A 22,642-nucleotide genomic window follows, 5' to 3' on the forward strand; every position below is an offset into this window, starting at 1 on the left:
CCATGTATAAAGCAACAGTCACTATTCCAGAATGCCTTTCATTTTGTCTTAGCTATCATGGTTATAATGTTGGCTGTGATTACTTTCTTCACAACAAATGGAACTGGAAAAGTTGAAGGAATAAAGGCTCAGCTTGTAGATGCTTATTTACAGTACTCATAATTCACACATTTGGAAGTTCACAGAACAGCTGATTCACACACTCACAGTTACACTGCACAGTGACAGCCCTAGAATGTGCTAATGTCAATGACAGTTGGTATTTTGCGGAGAGCAATGAGGTCAGGATAGAAGAAGTCTTTAAACAAAGATGGCTAGTTTTGTTTGTTTGTTTCTTTAATAATTAGCCTATCACTTTTCCCAGTTCTGATGACACCTATTCCTAATTATACTAACAGGAATTGTTTTGTGATTTCTTGTCTTACTGCGTACTTCATGTAGATAATTAGTCAAGCAGGCTGTATTCTCTGAAGTGTTGGTATCATTGGCTTTAAGGTGTAGAGGGAGAAAGTTATAGCTGGTTGCACTTCAGTCTGCCACTTAATCTATGCAATATGGTTTTTTTGAAGAGCCTAGTGTTACTTTCAAACTGTGATGTAGTACCTCAGCTTTTATTTTAGTAGAACTAAGTTCTTCTGGATATAACTTTTTGGTGTCTGTCTCCAAGATAACATGCAAAAATAACTTTTATTTTTGCATGTTATGATACACTGAAATCAAACCCTGCTGAAATACATCAAGCTTCGTGTTTACTGTTTACTGAGTACCTGTTAAAACAAGTGATAGGCTTTCCTAGTTTTATTAGAAACAGTTGTTGAGCATCATGTAAGACTAGTATATGTTAAAACCATATCATATCTGCTGATCTGTAGCAAAGGAAGAAGTGTGCTCCAACCCCCACCTGACACAAGAACCTTCCCCTTCCCAAATGCTAGAGCCTCTACTTCTGCTCTCAGCACTACCTTCCATGCATTTCTATGGCTTATGTTATTCTTCAGCATTCTACGAGTATTGGTACCATGTAGAATAACACAATACAAAAATAACTTTCATATGAAGCTACTACAGAATTACTGTCCTTACATGCTACAGAACTTGAGYCCATCTGGTGGCTGATTGTACAGATCTCCAGTCAGAGAACTTGAATGTTAGATTTTCTTCCCTACAGGATTTAGTTAAAGAAACAACTGTTGGTTTAATCATAACCTCAGAAGAGTTACTCAAACTGCTACACAGCCTTGGGCAGTGGCTTTGATGATCTACAACATATTATAGGAAAGAATAATGGAGGACAGTGACAGAATGTACAAGACAATTTATGCCATAAAACAATTCAGCAAGACAACTTAGAGTTCACAGTCAAGAGTCACTATTTAACCTGCACAACTTTGAATTGCTTATATCTTTTATGCTGGGAAATGTGTAAACTTAATGCTAACAAAACAATTTGCTGTTTTGCTAAAATACCCTGGCTGTATTACCATAAGTTCAAAATTTGGTCCTTTATTAGATACTTTAGGTTTGCAAATGATAAGAAAAGTATTACAAGTCTGAAGAAAACTCACCAAATAACATTTCCAAGTGCTCTGTGAAATACCTCATCTTTAAAACAGTCTTTAATCATTTTGTGTTTGTGTGCATAATGTCTTTCCTGATTTTCATTAGATCACTCAAATTGTGTTATATCAGATTTATCTGTAACACCAGACACGATTCACTGAAAACATTGTCCATTTACAGTTTAGTCCTTGATCTTCACAAGTTAACTCATTTTCTTCTGACTTTTGCTACTTTTTGAGTCCCACAGTATAACAATGTTAAAATACATCAAAAAGAATAAAAAGTGTAAGCAAGAAATAATGGACACGGCAAGGGGGAACAAATCTGGTAACCTCTCTGGAGGATTCATTGTAGCACTCAATAAAGTCAGGATGCCCATCACAGTTACTGAAAGAAGAAACTGTAAGATAAACAACGATACACTAGTTAGTGTTGATTTAACAACTCAAGAGTAAGCAGTTACTTTCATTGCTTGGCTGCCCTGTATTCTTAATTCTGTAGAGGGATGACATTGCAAAAACATTACAGCCTCCCTCTACATTGACATAGCATGGCTTTGCCCATGAGACCTTACACAAAATTATGGACATTAGACTGGTTTATATAARTATTTTAGTACTATGAAGAGTTACAAATAAGAGCTATGAAGAATTAAAGTTACTTACCAGCCTCTTAACAATCTTTGGAAATGACTTAAACCAAGAAACATATCCCTTAAGAGAAAGGGAAAATGATTTCAGCTGCAGGTCCTCTGCTGAAGTCTTTTCGAATATCGAAAAGGAAGTCACACAAGCTGATAGAAATGCCAGGCTTGTCACAGTGTAGGCCAACAGGAGGCCATCTTTCAGTAGCAGAGGCAACATGCTGTTAAAACAGAATCGCCCACACAAGTGAGTTTACATCCCAACCTGTATCTCAAAGAATGTAAAAAGAGGAGAAAGAGAATGCATTTCTACTTACTAGACTCAGGAAAGAATACTATTTTAAAAGAAGTGAATTCTGTCTCACTCACCTGAAGGTTGATACAAGTAAAAACCACGTAGCCATAAAAGGGATTTCATTTATGATTAAGCAGACCGGTCTGAAATGAAAATAGAAAAATATGAAGTGACACTGAAGTGACAGCATTTTGTTATCTCAACCTTTACATGGCCGCTGCACTCTCCCGTTCCTCACTAAGGCATGCCAATTCCCCACTGGCGAGGGGAAAAGGCCCCAAGTGCTGTAGCCTCTGCCGGGACGCCTTTCTTCCCACTGCATCACGCTGAACCTTGACACGCAAATGTTTTGCCCTGCATTTGGGTTTGCAGCACGAGAATCCCTTGAYGGAGTATTTGTGATGGGTCCCGCTAGCACGCCTGGGCAGCCAAGTCGGGGCCCACTCCACACACAACTCGGTGGTGGCTTCGGGAGCATCTATACCGTAATCCCTAGACAATGCCTATAAAAATACCAATAGTTTTCTACCTACCAGGGCAACCTTCCTTTGGGGCACRAAAGAGAAACATTAAGAGCGCTCCATCTCCAAATCCTTCTTTATCAAACATTACTTTCATGTACAGACGAGACATTCAAGGAAAAGAGCCAGCCTTGCTAACCAAAGATATTCCCCCTCYGCCCCTGCGGCCCTTCCTTTTGGGCAAGGGATGGGAAATACATACTTTAATGACAAAAGGAGAGAAGGCTCCTTTGCCGTCACCATTAAGGAGGTAAGAATCACCGAATTCACCTGCTCCCGCCTTGCTGCTGGGCAGCTAAGCACGTTTCTTTGCTGTCTATGGCAGTATCACCTTAACAAACCCAGGAAACAGTCTATCCCCCGACAGCAAAACACATTCTGTGCCACCGCACTATACCCTAGCAAATCCACGCTTAAAGCGTTTGCCTGTAAGGATAAGAGAAGCAGWAGAAACTAGCTTGGCTATCTTTATATACTCCTTCCATTTACGAGTTACTCAGGAAAGCGAGTGCAGTGCAGAGCTTTTAAAATCAGATTATTTGTAAGTGAGAAAGCAGCACGCAATAACAAACACGCTGAAGAAAACAAGATCAGAACATACGTATGGAAAAAGAATATACTTACACTGACACTAGAAGAATAGATTTTTCATGTACTTGAAAGGAGAACAGGAAAAACGACAACGCGCAACTAACCTTAGAAGAGGAAAGAGATATTAATGTATTTGACTGCAACACAAAGCACTGCTTTACTTTCTCAGCTAGCCTGGATTTTACATGGGTGTATTGAGCAAGTTTAACAGTTACTAGAAAAATTAGATCATTTATCTAATTCCCGAGCAATCTAAAATTACACAGAGCTGCTTCCGTAACCACCTCTACATGTGAAAAATACAGTGTTTGAAAGTTTACCCAGAATTATTCAGAAAACCTTTCCCATAAACAGAACCCAATATTGCTTAACTTTACTTACAAGATTATCCCCGCTGAAGTAAACAAATATTCACATACATAAGCATCACCAGAGTTAAGTCACAGCGAGAACTACCCAGCTTTTTGAGGTTAAATTCCAAATTCTCTTAATCACCATCAGGAACAATCAATATCTCAAAGTAAACACACAGTCATTCTTTTCCCCAAATAAAAAACATATCGTGAAACACCAACCAATTCTTAAAAAGGCTAAATGCTAGTTGTAGGCAATGTTACAATAAACTCTCAAGCAGCATTTACATAATATGAAAAATATAAATTATTTGATAACTCTTGAAACCTTAGCACTATCTTCATATAATTTTGATTTCAAAGAGAAATGATTTTGTATTTAAGTAATGTTAATTTGCCTAAATTTACATTCAGTGATCTACGCGAAAAAGCAAACATTTCAGTAAAATAGTATGATTCTCTTTTCAAACCACTAATGAGCTTACAATGCCCATCGTGGGAATTTTTATTGAATTTTGCAGCCAATACCTTAAGAGAAACTATCACTTTGCAAACACAACAAAATAGAAGAGAAATTTCAACTCCATACAAAGCTTTACTGCATAGGGAATCTTCTAAAGGCTCTTCAGAGGAAACTAATAAAAATACAGCATTAAATAGAGAAAATTGAGGCTATGGGAAAAAGTCTAGATTTAAAAGACTATAGACAGGCTTTCCTGGACTATCTCTGATACTAAACTCTGACAGCAATGAACTTTTGAGCCAATCTGTTCAGCAGAAACAACATGACATTTAACAGTATAMGTACCGCTGCACGTTGTGGCAATTCTAAGCAGGACTTTTTGTCACACATCAGCACTCAGTGGTGGATTTAAAATAAGGAACGATTAAAAATATACACTTACCAAAGCAAACTTAAATCCTCTGAGAGATGGCTCAAGGGTCAGTTTTACACAAGTAGGAAGCAGGCTCAGAAACGTTACAGCACAACTAAGGAATTTTATACGAAAAACAATTTATCCTTTAATACATTAATATCTACTTCAATGATATTACATAGGATTTTCAAACTTACATTTTCAAATTTCAAAATTATAAGTTAGGAATTTAACAGTAATTTTTGAATGCATAAAATCACTTAAGAAGCCTCAATCACAAGAGAGCAGCACATGATCTTCACTGACATGAGTGGTTTTGAAAATGGAATAACTATGTAGCTTAAATCACTATATAAAAAAGCAGAAAATTTTAGTCAAACCTTCTTAAGAATAACTTAAAGGGAAATCTTTATCACTTGAAAGAAAAATACAGCTTAAAAAATTRTATTTTTCAGGATTTTAAACATCACGTCTCATAATTTTTTGAAAAAAATACCGCTCTTGCAAAAATTGATTCAAATAAATAGCTTACACTTCAGTTATGTCTTACCTGAGTTTGAGCTGAGTTTGAGGTGATACAATACTCTTTATCTTTATAAGGACACTTAGACTGCACCAAATATTGGCTACTTTATCCTGGGGAGGCGAAAAAAAAAGAAGAATTGCATCCATTTTAACTTATGCTAGTGACAATAACAGGGATGGGGGACTGTTGTTTTTTTACAATCATACTGCAAAAAGATACTTGCAGATATACATCATATTCTGAGATATAACTCAATTTACATCAGTCTGATCTTCATTCAAAAATGRAAAATTAAAAGAAACTGGATTAAAATGTACTAAAATAACTGAGAAATAGTTCTTCAGGATACTGTATGTTTTGACTCATAAGACTACACATTTTGTGAAAATAAGGTCTGAAATCCTCGGTCTCTAGGAAATTTCTGATTAAGTGATGGCATATGTGAATTTTTTTTTTTTTTTTTTCAGATGTGAAGACATTCTATATATTGTCACATTTCATTACATACCTGAACGTATTTAGCTATGCTTACTGCTTGCTAGCAATGACAGAGTTAACCACTAATAAATCAAGAAGTCTAAAGACATTAGCAGTTGTGCTAGGATCACTTTCAAAATTAAATTTGTAACTACAGCTATCATGCTCATGAAACTCATCCCTAAACAGCTGCTTGAGTCACAGCTGTGTGGACATAACAGCAAGAAAGCTACCAGCACCAACAACTGAGCCATCTTCTTCATGTGCTCRCTAGCAGTATAGAACACGCACTTCAAATTTGCTGAGGATTACGAGTGAACAGGGGGGTTGGCAGCACCRGCAAACACACAAGATGCCTATTTAATAGCCAATACGATTTTACAGCCATCAGCATTTGTTACTGCTTCTGTAAATGGGAACCAATTCAAAGAACCTGTTACATGCACCCCAGTATAAGTTTACTGTGCATTGCTTACGTGGACAATTTCTCATTTCATCTATATTAGCATCCAGTAAGTCACTCCCCAACTCAAAAATATTTGGACTAATATTAGACTAAAATCCTCAGGCACTTTCAGACTCATCCGTTGTCATTTACAGATTTCATTTTTTTAAACTTTGCACTGGATAAGAAGTACCACGACCWAAAATATTTATTTATAAATTTCAGTCAATACCCAAGCAACAGGGTCATTGCTGGGAGGGGGCGGGGGGGGGGGGACGGACAAATTATGTTTTTTGGTGTTTTTTTGTTTTTTAAATAAAATAATAGAGACTACATTCTGAAAACACTTCTGTTCTGCAGCCTAAATAAAAGGCTGCCTTTGGTACATCAGCGTTAACTTTTCAAGGAAACAAGTGCCATTTGTGGTATTATTCACATCTACAGAAGATTAAAACAAAATTTAAGATTAAGCAAACTATGTAAGTATTTGCTTCAATCCCTGTGAAATCAAGCATTGAAAAACCAAAGCTTCATTTTCTGGAAAAATTTGAAGTTGAGAATCTGCTTTTAACAGGTGTAATATTAAGACTCATCCTGACTGAACAAAATACCTACAAGTCACTTTTACTGGGAGAAAGGAGCATCCTTTCTTTTATGAGACTGTGTCATTAGCTTAGCTGAATGAATAACTGCTTTGCTGGATTAGGGCTGCAGCACTCAGTACCTTGCAGCATGCAAATGTCAGTAACCTGAGCACAAGGAATAGCAGAACTGGTCTAAGATTCTTAGAAAATACTGTGGAAATTTGTACTGAAAATACATACACGCTAGGTCCAAAAGGAACCTCTCARCTGCACGTGAAACGCTTTTTTTGACTAATCCTGTTAAAAACGCTGAACAGAACCAAAAGACAGACACTGAAGCTGTTAACTTTTAAGGYTGTATCTTCTGACACTGTCAATTACTATGGAATCTATTTCAACGGAAAAATGTATGGATTGAAGTATGGGTTTGATGATGGGATAAGTGTTGTCTACTCATATAATATCCTGGAAGATGCCAGCTGAGCTGGGGTTAAATACTGGATTAAATAACTGGCAAGAAATGACTGCTAAAGAAGGCATCTCAAATTACTAGTTCTGTGGTGTGTCTCCCCACATGAATCCCTAAAGGTCACGATGAAGGTTTCTCAAGGGATCTAAGAATACAGAACATTTACAGGAGGGAGGGGGAAAGAAAACACGCGTGCCTCAAACAAGCCTCGGTCAATGGGAAAGAGTCTTCTGAGTACTTGCATGATTTGTTCCACGTCCGTACAGAATGGGAGCCAGCAGACAGCAAAGGAAACCACCACTGTCCCGGCTATTTTAATTAACAATATTAATCTGCAATAAAAAGAAAAGCTTTCATCAGAAAGGATAAATCCAGCTACTTGTAACAAAAGTCAGTTTCTTAGTTTAGAACTTAAAAAAATTGGTTTTTTTTTAAACAGATACAAAACCGAAGGTAGCAAATCTGAACAAAAAGAGCTACCAATACCACAAAAAAAGTTCTTCMCCCCCAGATTAGTGAGGACTCCATCAGAACTGCAACAGAGCTACTGCTCTCGGGCTAATTTGGTTGCCCACTGTACCCCCATTTAATTTAGATTACAGAATGAAGAGTGCTGGGAAGGGACAGCTTACTGTATTTTGTTATCTATTCAGTGGACTAAAAAGTACAATTAGATATTTAATGTAGATCTCCTCAGCAAGAAATACTTATTTTGCAAGCGAGAAAAACACTATAACAATGTGAATATCTTCCACTTGAAGTTAATTCAGAAGTGACCACACGCAAATAAGATGAACCACATTCTCAGTGCTAGGCTGCCTGGCTGTATTCTTGAGCAAGATAAAATGGTTTAAAGTCACTTACCCCTTTCCTTTCAGTCCCTTCTTGAAGCACTTTCCAAGTAAATAGCAAAAGAAGGGCAGAGAATGGTAGAGTTCCATTTGCTTATAATTTAAGGCCAAGCAAAATGCCATCGAACCCAAAAGGTCCCAGTCATAAGACAGACAAAGTATAGCCCACAAAGCAAAGCCAAGGCTCACTGAGTTGTATATGGTTTTTTATGTCAAGGACAAGATAAACAAGAGAAGCAACCTCTCAGTACTGGAAGTTAGTGAATAAATGCCCTGGAGGTCAAGTAGAAAACAGCATACAAAATATGTTTTTCCAAGTTAGTTTTAAAAGTGTATTGCCACTTGTGACCATTTTGCTCACAGAAAGAAATAATTTAACTTCTGCCTTAAGGCCAACTATTTGGATATCCAACGCTTGATTCAAACTTTGCACAGGCAAAAATGAGGACCAGTTTTGCGTGTGTGTGTATTAAACATGCATGTAAGGTACATTCATTCAACCAAGCTTTTATTTAAACTAGTGACAGTACTCAGTAAGATACATCAGGGTAAACATTTTTTTCTTGATTTCTTCATTATTAAGGGTAAAGCTTTCAAGAGTCTCTACTCCCCTGTCCCAAAAGATGTGTCCAGACTATTCAAATATATTAAAGTTTAAAAAGCATATTCTTCAGTTCAAGGACCCCGGGGGGAGGGGGGGGATTATATTACACTCACAATATATCCTCATCCATGCCCGATTCCCTTAGCTGCTAATACTGCACAAACAAGGAATAACAGTTACCACCTAAAGTGATGTTACTTCCTTCCCACTTTGAGAACAGGTTCCCAAGCTCAGTAAAGTCTGAAGAGACTAAGCTACAGTTACGATTAAAATGCAACAAAAGATTAGGGGTTTTTACTGCTATTTTTACGCAAAGAAAGGAATCAGGTAAGAGGTACAAGTACCCTCAGAAATTTCCAAATATTTTGTTTTCTCTTTATCAATATAGATAGCTATGACAATACATTCAGACTGTCTAAATCTTTTTCAACCTATTTATTTCCCATTCAAAATCATCATATATATTTGAGATCTCCTCAACTTCACATCAACAAATTGTTATACCAAAAGACCATGATCTTGCAACAATATGCAGCAGCAGTTAAATAAATCTATTGACTTCTTGGGAGCGATCCCAGGTAGTAAAGTTACTCACATAGAGTCACAGGGCTGGAAGACACCCCAGGAGACTATGTAGTCCATCTGTCTGCTTTAATAATGTGTCTACTATACCCGTGTAATTCCTGACATAATGTTTGCTGAACCTCTTCTTAAAGATCTTTATGCTGCAGATTCCACAGCTTCCACAGGCAATCAATTCCAGCATTTCACTGTAATTACTATTTGAAAGATTTTTCCTTAAATTTAAAACCAAATATTCCCTATGGTAGTTAACAGCCATTACTTCTTGTCCTATCCAACATAAGTCACAAAACCCAGACTGCTGCCTTCCTCTCTGCATATCTTTTACATACATACTCAGAAAGTGTAATCCTGTCCCTTCTTCCACCTTACAGGCCTCTCTAGGCTAAGATGAAATGCATAAATTCATATCCCCTTTCTCGTAAGTGACTTCTCCAAATGCTCTACGTCTTTAAAGAGTCAGGGCCAAAAATATAATTTCAGAATTCCTGAACTGTAATGCAAGTATCCAATACCATATATTACTTTTTTCTTCAAAATTTGATTTCTGAGGTACATTATCTTCTAAGTTCATCACACACTCTCTTGGAGAAAAAACATAAATTAGTAAATTACTGGATTATCAAAACTTGATTTAGAAGATGCTTTGATTTAATATTCCCTTAGGATATTTAAATGCCCACATTTATCACAACTCCAGGATTGTGTCCTACTGCTAGATGGCACTGAGCAGCACAGCCTAGAGCAGTCAACTACATCAGTTGCTTGTTGATATGCAAAATAAGTATAAAAACAGAAATCTTTTTATAAAAGAACCACCTGTGAAGGTATCCACAATCATTGATTAGAGTTAGCTTGGACAACTTAGCTCATATTAGATGCCTAACTTTTAAATGGTTAGGCATTAAGTGAAGTGAATCCAGTCTCCAGTAACTGTAAAAGCAGGACAGTGTCACACGTTACAGAACTGAACATTTTATACAGCTATGCTTGACACACTTCTCTGCCACCTCAAGAAGATCTAAGATGATTCTCCCTCCAAAGACAAATCACGGGAGCACAAGGCATCCACTATTTTCACTGTCACATACCACCGACATTTTCTGCAATAAAGTGACCGACATTAATAGGAGCTTGAAACATTTAAAAAATGAGATTCATGTTCTGATTGATTTGTCCCAATATCAACTAATTATCTCCAATTAATATCAACTAATTATCAGGGTTATAGTTTTCTTTAACACCTCTGCTTTGATGTAGGCAGAAGCCCCACAGATTATTTCATATACAAAGTTCACCTTTTTCCCCAGTTAAAGACAAGTACTGAAGAACAGCATTATTTCACAAATTGAAATTCCTTTGTTTTCACTGCAAATACAAGGATACTGGAAATGTCCATGGTCAATAAGAATTAGGCCTGGATAAAGCAATATACAGAGAGCACTGGAAACCTGGAAGGAAGGATCAAAAAAAGAGAGGGGAGAATAATTAGTTATATGTAAGGCAAACATATAACAACGCATGCTACTTCTCCAATACAAAAATTTGCCCTTCTGTGGTCCATCCTAGATGTAGGAATCTTTCTCTCTCCAATTAATCTTATGTCAGTAATATTTTGAGGAGTAAAAATGGATAAAGATTTTCTATAAATAAGAAAACACTGAAAGGAGACTGGCCTTCCCTTTGCCAACCAGCTTAAAGATCACCCACATCCATCTTAACCCTTGGAACCACTCAAAAAATCAGAAGACTTTTTATTTCGAAATGTATGTTTTAACATAAGGAGTATGCAAGACAGCAGTTCCCAGATTCCCCCATGTCACAGCACAAATCTTGTTTTTACTGCACAAGTAATAAATTTGGCAAGAAAAATAATTCAGGAGTTCATGGCTACTAAACTTCAGTGCATCTTGTTATTGAAGGCATTAAAATAATTGCTGTAAAATAGGTTAATGGCTTCTTTTAACTGAAAAGTCTTTAATACAAGATATACTGATTGTCATCAATTTTATGTCAACTGAAGCCATCGTGACATTCTGTATGTTAATTAACTTGCAACCTGTTAAGTTTCTACATGGTTTAAAAGTATGTTTATTTAATTTACACACAGATATCAGATACTTGCCTTCTTTTTTGTAGATGTTTCTTTTAAGCAACAACAATATAAAATAACTGCAGGAATATAAACCAGCAAATCAGCAACAAACACTGAAAAATAAAGATTAACTTCATGTTAGAATCCTCCCACATATCTTACCTTAATGCAATAAATGTTGTCTATTTTCATCTGGACTGTGAATCTTTGATCTTTGACTTTGCTTACAGTTTTACCCTGTTAACTCCTCAAATCTTGGTTGGATTTGCTATAAAAATCTCAGATTATAACAGCTATGCAGTGTTTGGGTGAGATCGGCTGCCTACCTTTCTCACGTGGGTTTTGCATTTATTTCTTTACATGTAAACCTCAGCTTAGCCACTAAACTCAACTGAAATTCAAAAGTCATGCCACTACAGTTTCAGCTGGATATGCTTTTCCATTTTGTCTTAAATTGCATTAGAGTATGTTCCACCATATTATTTTAGAGATTGCTCAGGTTTGGAGGTCACACCAGAGCTGATTGTTTTCAAGTGTTTTATGGAAGAAAAGGGAAAATATAAGCAAATAAACATCACAATATCAAGAAGTTCTTCATTAGCATAACTGGGTAGTCTCATTTTAAAGGACAAAGAAATAGGTCTACAGAATTTGATCTTGTTAACATTTCTATGGCTATCATTTCTGATGCCCAAAAGCTGCTGCTTCCATGTGTTCAGCTGTTTTGGCTTCTGGCACAACCTCAGTCAATAAAGGAGCACACTCTAGTTCCTCACATGCCGAAATGAGAGAAGGCATTCTTAATTCTCAAAAGAAATCARCTACAACTAAATGCAGTCAAGTTGTTGGAAGGCACTGATATCTTGAAGGTAGAGAGAATTAAGAAGCTCTCAACTATAGCAATCTCCAACTTATTTTTGTGTGAATGTAATGTGGTCAGATAGATCAAAATTAGTGATTTGTTTCTGATCATCTGCCAACAGCAAATACACATATAACAGGGCCAACAAGAAAACAGAACCAGCAGGTTTGCCCACCCGGAATTACGTGAACTCCTGCTAGCGCTTAAACCACCAAGTTAATTCTCAAGTGTCATCATAAATGCTTGTCAAATTCTCTGACTATTTCTATGATCAGGTTTCTGAAAATGTCTAATTATTCCAAGAGGAAAAGCATACTTTGCTTTTTTCTGGGTCGTGGGCTTTAAAAAAAATGTTTAAAGATACAAGTTTTCTCTGTATGATGATCATTTTGCAGGCTCGAGCCACAATTAAACAAATGTACCCAAGGCATTAGCAAAACAAATATACCAACTCCTAATACAAAGGTGTAACACCAACAGCTGACATTCCACAGTCCAAGTTATTTTAATGCATTATTTTAACGGCTATTGTTGAAAGAACGTTATCAGTTCTCCTAGCTTATACATCAGTGGTATGTCAAGTAAGTTGCTTTCGACATTAATAAAGAATATTTCAAGGGCAATTTAGTTCTAGTGATTTTTTTGTTTGTTTCAATCCAATCAATCATTAGCAACCAGATTGCGAGGCCTGTGAAGTATAGAAGTGCTACTGATGAACATCATATTCTGCCACTGTAATCAGTAAAAAAGGTACTTGCCCAATAGAAAGCATTTTATAGAACTCTACAGTCATGTGAAGCAAAAGACAGATCTAGAATGAAAGAGAATAACAGGGCAACTTGGCATCTGTCATTGCCCTGGGAACAAGAGTTCACAGGCCACATCATTCATTGTTCTACAGATACAGCTACTCAATTAAATTATTTACATTGTTTTCTGCACTTGTTTTATCCTTTTCATTGTAGAGGCAGATCAAAATGGTCAAGTGGTCAGAAAAGCGACAGAATAAAAATGAGATTTGTATAAAACTGGTAAAATATATTTTTACTTTTCTGTTAAAACAAGTTTATTTCCAGATACTGGCTAGCATTTGATAAAAATTACATCTTTAAAAATATCAAATAACTCCCCCTTTCAGATAAGGTATAAAAGCTCCTAACAAAGACCTCTGAGATCCTGAGAGCCTGTTAAGCCAACTCAGTGAAGACCAGTCAATTTGCCAAGTAATTTTACAATAAAAGCCAAGCTAAACTAAAAATAAAATTTGTAACTATCAGAATGGAAAAAAAAATTGGGTCTAGGCTACCAAGAAGTAGCTTTATTTTAGAGTTCCTACTAAACCAGTCTAGTTGAAAAATTCTCTGTACATTTAACATTATCAGTTTCACAAATGAGAGCAGAAGTGAAAAGAACAGAGGAGTTTTGTTCATAACACACAGATCTGCAGAATCACCCAAAGAACTGAACAGAAATTGGTGAAGAGAGAGAGAGAGGTTGCATAAAATTAAAGATGCTAAATTAGTAAGCTAGACAAATTTGTAAGATCATCCTAAGGAAATATAATTTTCCTACCTGTTGCACGCATAAATAACTTATGTGGCTGACTCTCATACCCCTGAGATGTGTGGAGAGCAATCCAATCAGGATTTATTAACTTTGCACTGTAAAACAAAGCACAGACACATCAAAATGTAGACAGTTCTCATTTCCCTTTACATTCCTTTCAGCAATAAAGATGACATGCACAGGAGCGTATTCCAAGAATTAAGATGAATGAAAAGAAATATTTCAAAGAGCAATAGTGACCAAAGAAAGATTTTCCTCACCACTAGATCAGTTTACACTATAGAGATTAGCTGCTACTTCACAATAAAAAAGAATTGCTGAAAACAGGAAAAATGGAATACAATATTTATCAGGACAAGACAACTACTTCCAGTCTAGCCCCACTGACTTTTAAAAAAACAATTGTAAATACCTTTCATGCTCAAGTATTAAATATAAACCATTTACAGTTCACATAGATGTCCCACATAACTGTGCCTGTGCACTTTAACCTACATTCTTATTCCATAAGTCTCATTCCAATAGCAGTAAAGCCCTTGTGGAAAAAGTATTCCAATAACAGAATTCTATCTACATGATATCCAGTCATCAAATGTCACTTCGGCTCTCAATACAAGAGAGGTTTCCCATGCGATGCACCCAGGCCCTATAGTACTCCTCCATGCACCACTGGACTAACAATGGCTCATTTAGAAAGCTAAAATCTAAGTCACATCTAAATCAGCTACAATTTAAGAAGCTGACAAAAAGAAGAACCTAACCCTTCAGTCCCTCCACAATAATTTCAAGACAGAAAAATAGCAGTATTAATTTTTAAGCTGCAGGGGTACATTTCCCTAGCTTTAAAGAAGCAAAAAGTATTTGCTGTTTCATCAGCTGCCCTAAATCAGCAATTTTTAGCTAGTAGTTTCTCTCCCGGAGGTGGGGGTGGAGGGGGTGTGTGTGAACTTGATGTTTTGCACTCTCAACAACAGTAAATACTTAAAATAATGAACTTACACATAAGCACACAGAAAACTGTGATAGGCAGTAAGAGGTGGATAATCAAGGCCCCAGTACAGTAGATTGTTGTCACTTGTATTGAAGTACCTAAAAAAAAAAAAGTTCAAAGATCTACATTTCCAGCTTTCTTTCAGCCCAAGAAAAAGTTGAACATTAAAGCAAATACGTTTTTACCAACACACTCAAAAGGAAGTAAGCACCTTCTATATCTGCCGTATTTTACTTTCACAAAAAGTCTCAAGCAACAGAACAAAAGCAAAAATGATGCAGAACACACTCACTTGTCTTTGCAAAACAGAACACGCACACACAAAAYTGCTAGAGCTTACTTATTTGGAGAGAAAAAAATCCTTAAAATTAACAGAATTTTAGAAGAATTGAGAAACTCTTACACAAAATTAGCTTTACACATCTACTGTAGCTCTAGATCGTTTTATCTGGTAGGCTCGTCAGTTCCTCACCTCCATCTACAAACCAAATCTTTATTTTCCCATGTGTGTCAATTATTCCCGGAGATAGCAGTCAATTTGCCCAATGCAGAAAGGAAATACAAACAATGCAATTAAATGGAACGGTCAAAAGAATTTGAATTCACTAGTGATTTTCCTTATATTAATCCTCGATTCCTTTTTTCCTGGACTTGGACGGCACGTTTCATATATGACAAGGACTTCTGAACAGCTAAACTTTACCTGCTACACTTTTAGGCACACAGTGATCCACTACTTCTGTCCAATGGGTCTTAATATGAAAATTTTGAAAAAACACCAGTGGAAGTTAAATTGCTGAAAAGCAACTGAACAGAAGGGGAGCAGGGAAACATAAAGGTATTATACAGATGGACAAAAAAAGAAGCATAAATCTGGAGGAAAATGATGCCGCAGCAGGTATACCTAGACAGTTCTATTAGCATGAATGTAAGAATCAGGATGCTAAAAGAAGTACTTTAAAAGGCAAAACTGAGTTATCAGAGTAATGCCTCCTAACTAGCCAACACGAGGTTGCGAACCTGAATCAAATACATCAGCAGCAGCCACTTTACCTAGTCCTACCTGAGGAGATAACCTCAGGAGAACAACACAACAGAGACAGGAAGGATTTTCCCATCAATAGTTCTGCTGTGTTGATACTTCATTGGAAGGCTGGCTGCAGTTAGAATTAAGACACCTCTTCCAAATGAGAAACAGAAGCTTTTATCCAAGGAAAATAGAAGTTACAAAAATAAGACATTGGCCCTTTAAAATCTCACAGAGAAACAGATTGACTAGTCTATTGTAATCGCCAAGGGGCAAGGTTCTTGGCTTTTGCAGTTCCTCCACTCAAATGCAGCCCATTTTGACATTTATTATAGTAAATGATATTTCTTGAATTCCATATGAGCTGCCTGAAGTATCTTATGAACAACTGATGATAAATCATATTTCTTTAAGATGCATCTCTACTACTTATCCTACCATTCAAGATKGTTCATGTCAAGGCAGTTCAGATTTTTCATACAGTTTTTAATATTCTGCAGTAAGCTTTCCAGTTACATTGTATGTTTCTTACTTTTACCTTCCATAAACTCAGCACTTCAACAGAAAAAAAATTCCTATATGCAGTAATATTTAGCCAAAAAAAAACTATCTCAGTTTTAATTAATAAAGATATCTTCTTCTTATACTTCTAAAGTAGCTTTTAATAAATATGCCATGACTGTAAGGAATAATGCAAAAAACGCAAGTATTTAAATTCTGACCCCTGGCTCAGAGAAATCTCATACAAAGAAACTTAGTACAAATCACACCATAGTTTACTGTAATATTTTTTTAAACATAATTTGTTTTGAATAAAAGAAAATAAGCATGGTACATGCAGCTAAATTGCCTGTACATGYCTGTTAATATTAAAGTGATACTGAAATCTGTGCAAAATCAAGAGATCTTTCAGGACTATGCCATCATAACAGAACTTCTCTCTATATTTACCTACACAAATCTACGTAAGAACACGTGCTGCTGCATAAACAGATTTTCTAAATACTAAACTGAGATAAACAACACTGGAATTGATTAGAATCTCAACTTCAAATTTGAACAGTATTCTTATGTACTGGAGTACATCATCTTTCCACACTGCCTATTTCTATAATACTCAGGGGAGGGGAAAAAAAGGCCTAGTATTCTAGAATGTAATCCCTTGCATGTCAGCGGAGATGTTCTCTTCCAGATTCCCAAGACCAAATATGATTTCACTTTACTGCAGATTCAATTCCAAAGCAGATCCAATCTGAAAACCTTCTATTATAAATAAAACGAAGAGCCAATACAACAAGACAGGGATGCCCAACTGGCAGCCCATAGGCTGAACCCAGCTTGCAATACAGTTTCATCTGGCCCCTGGGAATGCCTAGAAATAATGATTGCTATAACTCTTAATTTTAAGTACATGTTGTTCTGAGTAGCAGAGTGGATCAAAGCTGTCAACTCTATTATTATGATAGCTCTCCATTATGCCAACTTGGCATAATGAAGTGTTTGGCTATTCCAGAAAATGGAAAAGAAAAAGGGTAATATAGATACTACGGGGTGCTCTAAAGTCACAATACAGAGTCATTTGCCCAGGTCCACAGAGTGCCATAGTCCCAGGATTGGCCCCAAATACATTAACAGCAATACAACTGAAATAATGTTCTAACCTGTTACATCAGTCTGCTCCCCAACAGATAGCTGAGGGAAAAAAGACTCCAAACAAATAGAATGTAATTATCCCTCTTGTAAGATTAAAAGTTTTAATTTATACCAATTTGCATTGTAGCTCATATATGGAAAAACACATTTTTATCATTTGATAAAAGTTCTAAGGGTTTATTATATTTCACTAATTTTTACTCACTTATTCCTTCCCCCTTCCCCAAATCTCGATTTGGAATAATTTTCCTACAGTCCTGAGTGACCTGAAGAAATAAGTTCACTGTCCTTTACTTCTACTCTTTATTCCAGAGACCCACATTTTAAAATCTTTATTTCACATTGTTCACACAGGTGTGAACAATGAACTCAGTAGGTATAAAAAATGAACCATGCCTCCAGCACAAAATGCAAATATCTGCACTTAATGGCAGGCCTCTGTCTTTTAGCTTAGCTGAGACGAGCAGTTTGTTCTGATTTTGTCAGTGCTGATAATCAAAAGAGTTTTCGCTCATTAGCAGATCGGAAGGAAATCAGGAAGATGAATGTTCTTTTTCTAAATCAGGTATACAGGCTCCTGCATGATCTCTCATAAAAACCTAGTAGTAACTTGCTTCTCAGTCTTTCCATTCAATTCAAAACAAAGCTGGAGCATCAGGGCAGAGATAACTACCAGTCAGCAGACTGCTACTACAGCAGAGATAACTATCATAAATACCAGAGTTTGTTTTACAAACTAATACCTAGCAAGCTAAAGTTCTGAACAGCAGTATGTTTATTTTGTGAGGAAAATGGTACCTCAATCTAAGAACAAGGACAGCATTACCACAAATGGGTTTTTAGAATAGCTCAGAGAACAGTAAGAAATTCTGCAGAGATCTTAAACTTAAAGGTATTACGTTTACATCTTTGTAACCTGAATACAACAGCACTATGTACCATTGCCTGATGGGTAAATTGTAAGTGACTTCTTGCCAGTGTCTCTGAGCTTCATAGTCTCCATACATAGGTGGCTTTCCTGCACCTAAAAAGAGATGACAAAGAGTATTTATGAATTTATTCTGTTTATGCACATTGTTTTTCCTCCAAATATGTATTTGCATATTAATATACCACTAATTTCATTCTCCATTCCTCTATTATATTTGAGGACAAAAGAGAGACACGATCTGCTACGTAGTCTAACAGGGAAAAAAAGAAGTGTTATGTATTCTTTCAGCTTTCCGTGTATTTCTGTGACAAGCATTTATCAAGATATTCTGCTGTGAAGGAAGAGATACAGTGGCCTGCTCATCTGACAAAAAAGTCATTTGGAAGTACAGTATGAAAAATGTGGCACTTCTTTGAAATAAGAAAATGTACGTAACGGACATCTTATACTGATTTTGTGTGAACCACTGTGCTTTCTGAGTATACAAAAAATTGACAGTGTTCTCACTTCCAACCATGACACGGCACCTTGCTATTAGCAGCCAGCCTTATTTTTAAACTTACTTACTGGGAAACAGAGAAGCAATAAAATACGACAATAGCTGAAGTAACATCTTGCTTCTTACGTCTGATTTTGCATACAAGTTTATTTTAATTTAGCACAAGCTCCATGGTTCGCCTTCATGTGACTGTTTTACAAACCATGATATGTGTTACCTGAGTAAGAACCAAGTGATACAGTCCAGCGTACAGTAAGTCCTAGTAAAACAGTAATGGTCATTAAGCTCCACTTTTCCATGGCTGGTCTTTGTAAGAAGCCAAAGGGTACCTGAAACAACACCAGAAACATTGCTACAATACCGTCTGTGCCTTTGGTTCCTTGGACATGACACTGCATAGTCCCAGTTTTCTCCCCACCCTCAGAAGCATTCTTTTGCTACCTTGCTTCTGTAAGTATGCGGCAACCAGGAGGGTTCACGTATTGAAAGTTTTCTAATCACAAAGCCAAGCGCTGCCCAGAAGCAATCTCTCCCCCATTTCTGAGTCACAAGCTGATCAGACAGCTGACAAAATGCAAAAAAGAACCGCAAAAAAGAAGGGTGAAAGATTTCAAACCACTTAAGAGAATCCAGATACCAAATCAGCCCTATACTGTACATCCATGCATGTACTTGAGCTTCATCTTAATAAGTTCCACAMAATTCATTATGCAAACATATAAGGTGTGTTTTTTCTGTAAGTGATAACAGGAAATTCTACAAGACACCAGTACAGAAGGTTGTGGTGGCAGACAAAATACTCATGCCAACCATGTATCTGAGGACCTCAATAACTAGTATTTGCTACTGAACAAAAAAAGCCTCTTCAAAGAAGTCTACGTAAATTCCCAGATTAGTAACAATATTCAGTGGTTTTCTAGTAAGTTAACAAGTACACAAATAAAAAATAAAGAATAAATATCATGCTATTGCATTAATGTCGCTTATTTTCTGCTTATGACATTTGTCCTTAATGTATATCTGTCCACACATTAACTTTTCTGCACCAGACAATGTATTTTAATTCTGTCAGTAGCCTATTCCACCCTTAACAGTATGTTCACATTATTTCTTCATACTCTTCCCTGACTTAGTTCACTTTAAATGTGGCTGACTGGATTCCAAAGTTCAACAAACATTAACACTTGCTAAAAAAAAAAAAAGACAGTTTTAGGTGAAAATATAGCAAAAGCAGTTCTCTACCATCTCAAGAAAATGGGTGGGAGGGAGGGATTTGGGGAAGAGCCCTCACTAGGCTACAATGGATAGTAATGCAAGTCACAGATATGCACATGGAAGAAGACAGAATTATGCATTTAGTTTCCACACAGAACACTAACAACTTCTGGCTGAGCAACAAATATTTGTTCAAGAAAACACAGAAGCGATGAAAGTGTTACATGTAAGGGCCTCCCATCACCCTATTAGGAGGGCAACTAGACTCAAGGCTGTGTTTAGGCTATAGAATAAGTCCAACTTTTAGGGTTCCATACAGTCAATCAAGAACACCACAGTCAAGTTATGCAAAGTGCAGATCTGATATAAGCTACTCTGTTGGTTCAAATGCAGTCAGAAAATTATGTACYGGCAGGCTTTACGCTGGACCAGGTATTGTCTGTTCTCCTGCAGCCATTATAAAAGCACACAGCCAGGATAAACCCTGTATCACGTGCTCTAGCTAACTCAACACACAATACAATCATGAACCAACACATAATCAAAATCAAATTTGTACCACTGACATGGGAATGAAAAGATCTGGCATTTATGATCATAAATCACTGATCTGAATCTTCTTCCAGTCTCCCTGAAACTCAAAAATGGGCTTGAAATTCTACCCCTCCTTTCCCAAGTATAAGCACACTATTCATCACAGCTTCCTCTCCCTAAAGGATCCACCAGCTGAAGCCTTCTACCAGGCACAACCAGGCAGGAGAAGTCTTATTCTTCATCCTTTTTACACAAAAAAGCAGGAGAACTGATGGCTTACTTGACCATGCTAAGGATTCAATAAGAAGAGTATTGCTAGACCTGTCAAATTAAAGGCCCCATGCATCAAGCTTGGGAATTGAGGTGTACCAAAACAGTGATGCTATCCTATGCAAAAAAAGCACTAGCTAAAGAATATACAAACTCTGACCCAGAGGACCAAAGATATTCTGTCAGGGTCTGAAAAAAATTGATGAAGAAATTGTTCCAGTCTTGACAGTGAAAGACAGCAATAAATCTAAAGGCTGAACTTCCACCAGATCAGCCGCAGCAGTAGTACCATTCCCTCCTCAGTCAGGAACAGATACGTTACACAACAGTGGACAAGTCTGGGTATGACTGCCGAGGACTTTCCCCTCAGAAGGGGCATCATCCAGTTCAGATGAGTTGAACATATTTGCCACTGCCAAAAAAAAAACAGCAGCAGTATTGCAACTGCCATTTTAGTAACACACTGGAAGCATCATGAGACAGGTTTAGGTTATTTTGCTCAAACTAAATCCATATTCATTTGTCATTCACTGAAAGCTGTAACTCACCAACTTCAAGAAAAAAAAAAGTTCTTTGAACAATATAAATCGATRACAACAGCAGACCATCCTCTATAGGCAGGAATGTGAACACCGATATTTGCATGCTTTCTATGCTACACGTGTGCCTAAGCCACAGGAGAGGCACATTTAGCTAAATAAAAGATATTGAATTTGACTCTGCAGATGACTGACTTCCAAAATTAAGTGTTGCAAGTTTGGTTTTTCCTTTTCATAAAACACCCACATCTGCCCTTTCCTTTCTATCTCCAGCTAGAACAGATGTCTTCCCATCTATTTTGGCATTGATAACCGAGACCATACCCGTCCACTTTTCTTTCTTCCCATGTTATTTAGAACACCTCACTTTACTCCAGCTGAGTCACTTTACTCCATAAACTGAATTGGCTAATGCAATTTCCTTATCTGATTTCTTTTTTCCCACTATGTTTTATGCTGTTTCCTAATTCTTATCTAATGCCATTCTCACCTGAACAAAGACTCTCACATCTCCCTGTTCCTCTCATTTCCGCTACCATCCCCTATATTTGAAACAACTGCCATTTTCTCGGCTGCTGAGTTTCTTCTTTCTCTCCTCTCACGGGCAGTCCTTAAAATATTCTTTCTTACTTTGTTTCTTCATTAATAATTTTTCCATAGCTCCTAAAACAACCACCACGATCAGATTCTAAAGCAGCGGCCTCTAATTTTTGCTGTCTCGCGGACAACACCACTAAACAAACACCACGTTTGAGGAGATGCAAGTTGGTTTCAGGGCTTTCAGTTCAAACTTTTTACCTTTTTGCCTCTGGAGGAGCAACAGCAGAGGCTCCCTCGAGCACAACGCTGCCCACAAGCACGGGACGGGAATCAACCTTCGCTTGAAATAACGCCTCGTTCCCACCCCCCGCCGCCCCCTTCCATCAGAGGGTGCGTTTATCCCTCCAACGCCTCGTTCGCCCACGCCGCCACCCCCCTTAACGGAGGCGCGACCACAAGCCCGTAGAGAGGCGTGGGCGGGCCGCCAGCCGGTGTCACCCGGCGAGGGACAGCGGAGCGGGGCCCCCTTACAGGCGGGCGG

The 22,642-nt window shown here is 37.2% G+C and overlaps 1 protein-coding gene across 1 annotated transcript; it reads right to left on the minus strand.

Moving 5' to 3' along the window:
• Window positions 1-1,300: 1,300 nt before the first annotated feature.
• ALG6 (ALG6, alpha-1,3-glucosyltransferase) lies at window positions 1,301-22,441 on the minus strand. The gene is made up of 15 exons (XM_026074586.1): window positions 22,360-22,441; window positions 19,221-19,332; window positions 18,513-18,597; window positions 14,902-14,991; window positions 13,909-13,997; window positions 11,505-11,587; window positions 10,766-10,830; window positions 8,207-8,392; window positions 7,539-7,674; window positions 5,392-5,477; window positions 4,869-4,953; window positions 3,644-3,714; window positions 2,573-2,641; window positions 2,226-2,424; window positions 1,301-1,960 (listed from the first exon to the last, which is right to left on the minus strand). Exons 2-15 carry the CDS (start codon window positions 19,300-19,302, stop codon window positions 1,763-1,765), a joined length of 1,524 nt encoding a protein of 507 aa, XP_025930371.1. The 5' UTR covers window positions 19,303-19,332; window positions 22,360-22,441; the 3' UTR covers window positions 1,301-1,762.
• Between the last annotated feature and the right edge of the window lie 201 nt (window positions 22,442-22,642).

This window comes from Apteryx rowi, unplaced genomic scaffold, assembly GCF_003343035.1.
Source record: "Apteryx rowi isolate R43461 unplaced genomic scaffold, aptRow1 scaffold_39, whole genome shotgun sequence".
NCBI classification, from domain to species: Eukaryota; Metazoa; Chordata; class Aves; order Apterygiformes; family Apterygidae; genus Apteryx; species Apteryx rowi.

Excerpts from the sequence above, each read along its gene's own strand:
- ALG6 (XM_026074586.1), bottom strand. The coding sequence starts at position 19,302 with ATGGAAAAGTGGAGCTTAATGACCATTACTGTTTTACTAGGACTTACT. Across the intron at positions 5,478-7,538 it reads TTGACCGAGGCTTGTTTGAG|GATAAAGTAGCCAATATTTG; the intron begins GCACGCGTGTTT and ends TCGCCTCCCCAG. Across the intron at positions 2,425-2,572 it reads TTACTTGTATCAACCTTCAG|CATGTTGCCTCTGCTACTGA; the intron begins GTGAGTGAGACA and ends CTGTTTTAACAG.